At 52.6% G+C, this 10,120-nt stretch overlaps 1 protein-coding gene across 1 annotated transcript in view; it reads right to left on the minus strand.

The window, feature by feature from the left end:
• Window positions 1-10,120, minus strand: part of GALNT2 (polypeptide N-acetylgalactosaminyltransferase 2) — a 197,305-nt gene that overhangs the window by 19,591 nt on the left and 167,594 nt on the right. The window contains exons 11-13 of the mRNA XM_019632150.1: window positions 8,239-8,300; window positions 7,917-8,050; window positions 7,581-7,664 (exon numbers count right to left, since the gene is read on the minus strand). Coding sequence (XP_019487695.1) covers window positions 7,581-7,664; window positions 7,917-8,050; window positions 8,239-8,300 — 280 coding nt within the window. The remainder of the gene's footprint in view (window positions 1-7,580; window positions 7,665-7,916; window positions 8,051-8,238; window positions 8,301-10,120) is intronic.

Raw genomic sequence — 10,120 nt, forward strand, 5'->3', positions numbered from 1 at the left:
GCCTGGCATGTCGCATAGCACCTGTGACAGGCACCCGGGGTGTGTGCATCAGCAGCTGTTCCCTGTCACTGCCGAGTGGAGGGACAGTTTCCACACAGCTCAAGGTCGACTCCTGTCTGGGAGGTGTCAGCAGAGTTCTCGCGCCTGCTCAACCCCTGCTTGGCCTCACACTCACCGGGCAAAGACGGTGCCGCTGCCCCCGGGGAACGTGTAGGGGTGCTGCTTCCGGAACACGTGTCCCACACGGCTGCAGGGGATGATCTCCAGGCTGCCACCGCACTGCCACACGCGGAAGGAGATCTCTGGGGTGAAGAACGAGATGCTGAGTGATGGCACCCACCCGGCAGATGACCGTCCTCCTCACCCCTGCCCCACCAGGGGCTCCCACGCCCCTCACTGCTGCTGGAGGCGCAAGGAGGGAACACCTGCTTTCTAGAACACGGTCTGGACCGTTGCACACGAGGACAGCTGCTGCCTGGACTGCCAGGCCCCATGGCACAGAAGGACGCACGTACTGGTGGGCACACCGAGGAGCCGACGCAGTGAGTATCTGTGTACACGTGTATCAAATCAAGGTGTACGCCTTACACACACACACCTTTAAATGTCAGTTATGCCTCAGGAAAGCAAAGACGGGGAGGAAGCGCGCACGCAGGCCGCAATGCTGTTTACCGAAGCTAGAAAAGCGGTGCAGACAAAAATAATTCATGCCAAGCTAATACCCACATCAGGACATTTACTGTCTCAGAATTTCAGCACTGATGGGATCTATGGAAGACAGCTAGATTTGTGTCCTAAATTCCATGTGTTTATTACAGAATTCCAGTCCAAGTTAGAAAGAAAGAAACGAAGGAGAGCAAGTTGTCAAGTTTTCCAGAGTCAGACTAGGAGCCTTAAGAACAGGGTGATTCTTTAGCCTATTCTGAGTGCAAAGGACCTGGCATGCGGCCATGCAGGGCCCTGTGACATCCCTGTGATGTCACAAACATCGACTGATCAAGTGCTTGGGCTGAGCTCTTTGCCGGCTGGCTCCAGACCGTGGGGACTCCATTCCATCTGCACTTGCTCAGTGTCAACGGTGTCGGAAAAGGCAGCGCGGACAGTGCGAGAACGCTGTGAACCGGAGACGGCAGGCCCGTAGCTGAGCCTCTCGTTGGATGTACCAGGTACCCGATGGGCCATCTTCCTCTAACCCTAATTTTAAATGCACTGAGCACCAATGTGTATCTGAACTTTTCCATCCAGGAAAAAGATCTCTCCCCTTAAACTGCAAAGACTATGTTTGTCCTGGGCTTTACCAGGCCTCAGCCACCTGGCGAAGTTCACAGGCGCCTTAGGGATGGTGGTAGTGACCAGGGATGCTCGGGTACCGAACAGATAGCTGAGGGTGGCCTACAGACCCTGACCAGCCACTGACCAACTGGCCTGGGAGGCTGCCCTCCACCTGCTTCAACACGGAACCTCCTGCAGGTGCGACGAGCCGTGTAGTCGGATTCTGCTCGTGCCACCTGGACACGCACACAGCCCCGCGCGTCTGCACTTGGGGGCAGCTGGCACACGGCTGACTTTCGGGACACACAGGCCCCGTCCTGATCACCACCCATCCAGAGTGACCACAACCTGGGTCACAGGGCTGGCAGTGCAAGAAACAGGCTAAACAGGAAATGAGGGTCTGCTCTCGCAAATTCTGACAGACTCCGCGAGGTTTGTGGGAAAGGGAATTCCCTCTTGTGCTCCTAGGAACATGTCGGGGAGGCACGGCCAAGTCACAGAGGTGGCGGTCACCAAGGGGACCTGCCGCCAGTGCACATGGAGCAGATGTGGCTGCAGAGGGAGACTGCTGACCACAAAGCCAGCTGCCGGGCAAACCCTGTGGACAGAGCCTCGCCGTGGCAACAGGCGCCCGGACTGCCTAGAGAGGGGCATGGAGGACCCACTCCAGGGAGATGGCATGAGTGTCCTCAGACCTGGCAAAGTCCAGTGGTGGGAGCAAGTGACATGCCGTTATGAGGCCCGAACAGCCAATTCCCTCATCGTATTAAAAACGTACAGTCCTGGCCGCCCACACCCACCCAGGGGAAGGTTTCTCACTTTCCTTCTTACAGGGTCAATGAAACTTCCAATAAGTAGTTCTCTGTAGTTCAGGAAATAATGTTTAATTATACACTGGCCTAATTGGAAAATTCAAAATTGGGGGCTAGGAAGGGCCCCTGGCTTCTGCACGGGGAGTCAGTTGAACCAGTAAAGGATCAGTTCAGAGTTGATGGCAGGTTTTAAAAGCCAAGTACAACTACAGTTATAGTCAACTCTGATTTCGCTTGAACTTGGGGATGTTATAACTTGGGACAATTACTCAATATAACTTGGTGGCTTTTTAATCAGGCAGCTTGTGTTTGCATCTAGGCTCCACAACCAGCTCTGAGGCCGTAGGTGCGACCTCAGTCCTTTAAGAAGCCTGAACTGAGACCATGTGCGGGGAGCATTTAGACCCCTCCTAATGTGGTGGGGACCTGCAGCAAAGAAAAATGGTCTTCCAAGGAGCCCGAGCCCTGCCTCTCCCAGGGGCCAGGACCAGGCTCTGTCCTTCTGTTAGCCAGGAACACCGGCAGCCCGGGGGGTTCTGTGGGTGCACTTGTGGGGGTGCCTAGATTTTTCTCAGGTGGCTGCACCCACCTCTCCCAACACCCGGCCACACAGTCCTCAGGCTGGACACACACAGCCCCAGCTCCAGGACCTCACACATGGCAGAGCTGCGTAAGAATGGACTCCAAACCAACAACCAACCAGGGAATTAAAAAATTTCTCTCCCCCTTCTGGTCTTTGGGTGAAACGTCTCCTTTGGTATTTATAGCAACTTTCTTTCTACATGATAACACAAAAGGTTGGCTGCCATGTCACCTGCCCAATCTGTGCTTTCAGCTCAGTGCATACTTCCGAAAACCACACGGCATTTTTGGGAGCTGGTCATCTCATTGATATGCTGTCCTATGGAGGGGTCTGGCTGGCTGAATTGCCACTAAACCTGACTCCAAATTCTCTTCAGAGGTTAACAATTCCTCTGAGGCCTTCTGAACTCAAAGGACTTTAATCCAAGTTGTGTCTATCTGTCAACGTGTCTATCTGTGAATGTATTGTTAAAAAAACAACCGGGGGCCGGCCGAGTGGCGCGATGGTTAAGAGCTGGCTTGGGACGCCAGAGGGCCCCGGTTCGGATCCCACATATGAGGGCCAGTGACACTGCCCTCTANTTGTTGTTGGGTGAAAATAAAACAGATTACAGAATGGCACCCAGTGGATATTGTGTGGAGGGAGAACAGTGGGCTGGGGAGGGGGACAGAGAAGCTGAAAGACGGATCCGCCAAACTATAAGGGTGTTATCTCTGATAAGGACATCGATGATTTTTTACATTCTGTAAAAAAATGCCCAGGTACAACAATGCGAATTTAAGTGCTGGGGATACTGGACATAGTATTATTTCTCAGAGGAGCCGTTCAGTGTTTTTACTGGGATCTGACTGAGGGCTTGCTAAGAGGCCCAGGCCTTAGCCGCTGTCCAGCTCTGTGACTTCAGTGTTCTGGGGCTTGGATTCCCCATCAGTAAATGAAGGGATATGATTCAAAGCTCTCCCAGGTCCCTTTTGGCCCTAATGGTTCAAAGGTTTTATGAATTCCAACCGCACAGTGGTTTTAAATCACTTAAATCATTTCTTAACTCCCAAATGCAAAGCAACCTTTTTCTGTCCACTTAACAGAAAAAGGTTTGCAGGCAGCAGTGTCCATTCATTCATTCAAGTACTTCTCAGGTCCCTACTAGATGCCCGTCTTCTGGGCGCTACAGACACAGTGGCACCTGCGAGGCCCACTCTCATGGACCCAGGCTCTCCTGGCTTCTGCCTGCCCCTCCCCGACACACACGTGGTACCGATGGCGTAGCTCGAGCAGGAAGCAGGAGAAAGAGGGTGCAATTCACACTGGCAGTGATCCCACTTGGTGGTAGTAACAGAAAACATTATTGTAAGAAAGGAAGTTTAGATCATTGGTTTCCTATACTTTATTTGCTCCTATTATCCTTCCCCGCAAGTACCAACTGTCTCACCATCACTGCTAACCCTGAACCTGAACGTCCCCCTGAGGGCTCCATCCCACTGCCCCACGGCTCTCCTGACTGGGCCTTCCCCAGGCCTTGGGGAGACGCCTATCCACACACCCTCCAGAAAGTCAGTTTCTGGACACGGAGCCGTGTGAAAAAGGAGCCACCCAACTGCCCATTCTCCACTGTGCTAGGAGGCGGCTGCCATAAGCAAAGGAACAATGTAAGAGTTTGCAGGCGTGTTATCACTTCCTCTCTAAAGTAACAGGTGCCCATGTGGCGCACCTGGGGGTGGCAAAGCCAGGCAGGACCCCACACAGGCTCCCCGCTCCCTGCATTCACCCCTCCCTCCCTCCTAGACGGAGACTGTCCTCTGCATGCCACCTGAGCATCTGTATCTAATTCCTGAATTCCAGCAACCTCAGGCACAGATTGTGCTGAGGGGTCTAGATAAAACAAGTCGCTGTGGCAATGACTCCGACTCTGGAGCCAAGCTGCCAACTTATCCCCAGCTCTGGCACTTTCCAGTATGCGAACTTGGACAAAGGAGCCGCACCTTTCTGTGCCTCAGTTTCCCTTATCTCTGAAGTGGGGATTAATAATAGTACTTCACAAGGTTTTATGAGAATTACACAGGTTAATATTTGCAAAGTACTTAGAACAGCCTGGTGCACATGTAGCACTACAAATTGTAGGTATTGTTAAGCCCCAATTTTTAGGTAGTGAAATCTTATACATTTAATGCCACACATTAGAGGAAATTAAAGAGAACTTGGGACTGGGAAGCGAACTGAGAAACAACATTCCACCTCTTTATCTTTAGACAAGTCCCTGTGTTGGGGGCAGTGGAGGCTCTTGGGGAAGGTCCGACAGGTCTACACTGCCCCAGGTACTGACGCCAGGTCAGTTTCCTCCCCAAACGCCCAGCGCACAGACTCCTGGGCGCAGTTAGAGAACGTTTTCTTCTAAAAAACAGTGCTTCTGTAAAAGTGTACAAAGCGATGCCTTGTGTATTTTAACAGACTATTTGCTGACATCCCACCGTTTACGGGTAGATTCCAATGGCTTTGATTTGGGTGTTTGATGTCTGCACAAGAGGTTTCTGGAACAAATCTCACATTGCCCCGGTGAAAAGGCTTGTTTGATTTTACAGAGCTCGTTTTATGAGACCATATTTTGTTTTACAAGGCCTGAACAAAAAATGAAGTTTAGACAACATTTGGGAAAGCATGTACTTTTTGAGAGAACGCCAGTTGGTCAGAACCATTATTTGATATTTGGCTTCTATTAAAGTTTCCCAGAAGTCAGACTCTCTATGCTAAAAACTCAACTTCGGTGCAATACACGTGTGCTGTGTGATCTGTACGCAATCAGAGTTTACAATGTGAATCACTGCCGCGGCCCGATGCACCACCACCCTCCTCTAAAGCTTTCCTTCTGTACTAGGGCACCACATCAGGAAAGCTGTGTGACCCAAAGACTGGGTGTCCCCTTCATTCCTCACCCTCCCTGTCCCGTAACTGCCAGTCCACCAGCACACACTGCCTGCCTCAGTGTGTGGCTGCAACCTGGTCCCACTGTCATGGCCACAGCCCTGGTCCAGGCCACCTCAGCGTGTGCCTGGGCCACCGCAACAGCTCTTAGAAGTGCCCAGCCTCTGAGCCTGCAGTGGAGGGGACGGACACGCGCACCATTTCATCCTGCTGTCACCGCCTCGCCACCCTCCACCTAGCCAGAGAGACCTCGCTAACGCTTAGAACAGAGGAGGCAGGTGCTGCTAAAAGCCCCCAATGCCCCCACCCCTCCCGGCATCAGAACAACACAGTTTCCTGCAGGACCCGGGACTGGGCTGCCCTGTCTACTGTCCCCTTGTTCTCCAGGCTCCAGTCACACTTGGCGTCCTTCTGTGTCGCAAATGTGCCACTTTTAACTCAGTGCCACGGACCTGCTTGTCCTGCCCCTCACGCCCCACCTCACGGCCACAGCTTCCCTGTCCACAGCATTTATCACTAAGTGTACGAAATCATCTCTGTTAGCTGTGCAGGTGCTGGGCTGACCACTCCCACCTCCCGAGGCCAGCAGGCTGGCCTCACCCCATTTTATCTTCAGCATCTAAAAGGTTCCCTAGGAAACCTGGGCCCCACGCTCTAGTCATTTGCTGTTTTCAGAGCTCTTCATGTTCACTAGCGTATCTCCATTATCTGTCATGAGTCATAGCTATACAGCAGGGTGTCTTCCGGCTTGAATTTAGTACGGCTTGACTCTAATACTGTTCACATATAGTACCTTGAATGGTAATATGTATCAAAAAATGTTAAGTCCTCATCTTTAAAACTGTGTCTTCCCATAACACCATATGGGTGTAGTTCTGTGAGCTGCACACAAAAACAGGTCTGTGAGGCCACCCCCACGGGTGCCAGGACACAGAGTGCACCCTCCACGCACTCCCCATGCTGCCCCTCTGTAGCCNGGGCCCAGGGCCCCCAATCATGGGTGACAGAGTGAAACTGCATTTACGGTCACTCTGTCTGGTGTCATTACTACCACGTCACAGGCAACTGACAGAAAAGTAGGCACCGTTACGGACTGCAACACACGGCGGTAAAGGCTGTCACCGGCCATGGGAAAAATGGGACGGGGCTTCCCTTGGTGAGCACCCCGGTTCTCCACCCCCGGCAAAGCTGACTGCCTCTGGAAGCGGAGGCGCAGCTCCCAAGGGCGGTGTGGCTGGGCAGCCGCATCGCTGTCACCAAGTCTGGGATGAAGCTCCAGAGGGAAAGCGGGCACAGAGTTAATGGTGGTGACCTTCATTCAGCCACTAGGCTGGAGTTCTGTGACTCGCTGTGAGATGCTCTGGGACATTCGGAATAAGGACGGTGCCCTGTCATGGCCACACCTGTGTGGCAGTGCCTTTAAGATGGCGTTCCGATGGGTCCTGAAACCTGCAGACCTACCTACGGGTCCTCTGATGAGGGTGTCCCTGCTCCCCTGGGACGCAGACAGAGGCTGGAAGGGGATTTCTGCCACCATTCCTCCCAGGGTGCAGGTGCGCCAGCGTGGGCAGGCCCCGCCTCCCAGCCCTGTTGGGTGATGGTATCTGCTGGCTGCAGCCACCCCCGATGAGCAGTACAGAGTGAGGCGGGCGAGGCTGCGGGACCAGGGCACAGGCACAGGCACACACTGGGGAGGCTGGGGCTGCTCCCGTCACTTAGAGCCCGTTGGACAGCAGTCCTCTGGGTCCCTGCGCCCTGCCATCTTACCAGGGGGGAAACAAGCTAGATAAATGGGTGATACCTTGGGACTGTTTCTGGGTCTAAGAAGAACAGGAGGACAGCTGTGGGTCGGGGACATGCGGTTCTCACAGGGAGCCCCAGCTCCTGGCCCCTTGCTGAAGCGCAAACCTCACTTCACTTCGCAAGGCCTTGCCACCTCGGTGACACTAGGAGCTTCCAAACCCTTGAAGTGCGACCCCCAGATCCCGGGGTCTTACCGTAATTCTGGGTAGACATTTTCAAGGTACCACTTGAAAGGCTTGCAGCCGAGTTTCTTCCTAAGCTCCAATCGGCTCTGAATGCTGGAGGAGAGGGCAACACGGTCCCTTTACAAGTTTTAAGAACTTACGGGGTCTGCCCAGAACAGCGTGGGGAAGAGGTGCTGCCTGGACTGTGCACAGCCCCTGGGACCCCACCCCGCCTCCCACACGCCTCCCGCCTGCGGCCCCCACACCTGCCTTTGACACCTGGGTGGTTGTTCTCAACTGTGGCCACAGCCCCCAGCCCCCGCGACACCCAGCAAAGCAGCATGAGAGGGTGCAAGGGACACTTACTTGCCGTAAGGAACGTTTCTGGCGGAAGGCACTGCTGCGTAATAGAAATTTTTGTATTCATCCATCCAGACCTCCGCTGCCCTGCGGGTGTTACTAGAAACAAAATAAACCTCCTTGAACTGTGATTTGTTTTCCTGCCATCAACATCACTCTGTTTGTGCTTGTCTGCTTGGAGTGCCACTCAGGAAGGTCCTTCCGAGTGAGGTGGCAGCTCTGTGTGACGCAGACAGCAGGCTGTTCCCTGGCACCTGGGAGTTGTGTTCAGTGGGTGCTTACTGAGCAAACAGAACTTGCTTTCTTGTCTTTCACAGAACACAGGTACTCCACAAGCAGAAGTCAAGTCAGAATTCCAGGGCGGCAGGTACTGTGAGGAAGGGACAGGCGCTGCACCACAGAGGTGGACAAAGGGAGTTACTGGGCACGGCGTGAGTTACGCGCCCACAGAGGGACGGTGCAGGAGCACAGCCCAGTCCTGGGCCTCCACGGTCTTTCTCACGTTAGTGGCTCTAACATTACTAGACAGCTCTGGAAAAAGGTAGACTAGATGAGAATTTTTAGTAAAATGACTTTCTTCTCTGCAGCCTGAGTTGAGTGTTCTGTTTGCACAAGGAATAGTAAGGGACGTGAAGGGACAGTAGCTTTATGCCCCACATCTGGGGCACAGACAGAACAGGTTTTCTAGAAGGCAAGATAACTATGTGCTTACATCTCACAGCCATGCGGAGAACACTGATTCGTGATCAATGTCATGATCAGTGAGGCCACTGGCACAGTTACTCTACAGGTCTGACGTGTCTTACAGGCCACCACCGCACCTCCCGTGGCGTCAGCGTCTCACCCTGCCGACATTCTCTCAAAGCATCTCCTGGGCACCGCCCCGTGAAGCTCTCTGCTCCCACTTCCCGGACGTGGCTCCTCAGCTTCCGGCTCACTCCCCTAACCCCAGAGCCCACAGAAGACCTTCTGTTCTTTCAATATCAACATGTCAGTGAGGCAGTGGCCACCTTTTAAAATAACTCCTTTTCTCTACCAGGAAGGTCTCTTTTAAATGGTGAGCCTTTCAAGTGATCTGAGTTACAATTACTAAAACCATGTCCATTTGGGACATCCATCTTTTATAAAAGTGGTGTCTATGCTTTTTCCCGCTTCATGAAGTGGAAGACGGACTGCAGGAGAAGACAGGGCCACAGGAACACACCCGCCCTTGATGCCAGTTCCCACTGCCAGAGATTTACCTCAAGGAAAGAATCAAGTAGGAACGGAAAGGTGAGCCGTGTGAAGACAGGCTCGTCCCGGCACGGTTTACAATGGTGAAGGAACTGAAACTATGACTTCAGTGATTTAACAGGAAGTGATCAAATAAACGAATACCCCGGCCACTAAAAACATGGGTGGACATCTTACATGTCACCGTGGAATAACGTCCTTGACTTGTTGTTGGGTGAAAATAAAACAGATTACAGAATGGCACCCAGTGGATATTGTGTGGAGGGAGAACAGTGGGCTGGGGAGGGGGACAGAGAAGCTGAAAGATGGACCCGCCAAACTATAAGGGTGTTATCTCTGATAAGGACATCGATGATTTTTTACATTCTGTAAAAAAATGCCCAGGTACAACAATGCGAATTTAAGTGCTGTGGATACTGGACATAGTATTATTTCTCAGAGGAGCCGTTCAGTGTTTTTACTGGGATCTGACTGAGGGCTTGCTAAGAGGCCCAGGCCTTAGCCGCTGTCCAGCTCTGTGACTTCAGTGTTCTGGGGCTTGGATTCCCCATCAGTAAATGAAGGGATATGATTCAAAGCTCTCCCAGGTCCCTTTTGGCCCTAATGGTTCAAAGGTTTTATGAATTCCAACCGCACAGTGGTTTTAAATCACTTAAATCATTTCTTAACTCCCAAATGCAAAGCAACCTTTTTCTGTCCACTTAACAGAAAAAGGTTTGCAGGCAGCAGTGTCCATTCATTCATTCAAGTACTTCTCAGGTCCCTACTAGATGCCCGTCTTCTGGGCGCTACAGACACAGTGGCACCTGCGAGGCCCACTCTCATGGACCCAGGCTCTCCCGGCTTCTGCCTGCCCCTCCCCGACACACACGTGGTACCGATGGCGTAGCTCGAGCAGGAAGCAGGAGAAAGAGGGTGCAATTCACACTGGCAGTGATCCCACTTGGTGGTAGTAACAGAAAACATTATTGTAAGAA

The sequence above is a fragment of the Hipposideros armiger genome, unplaced genomic scaffold (genome assembly GCF_001890085.2).
Source record: "Hipposideros armiger isolate ML-2016 unplaced genomic scaffold, ASM189008v1 scaffold_1085, whole genome shotgun sequence".
In the NCBI taxonomy this organism is placed as follows: domain Eukaryota; kingdom Metazoa; phylum Chordata; class Mammalia; order Chiroptera; family Hipposideridae; genus Hipposideros; species Hipposideros armiger.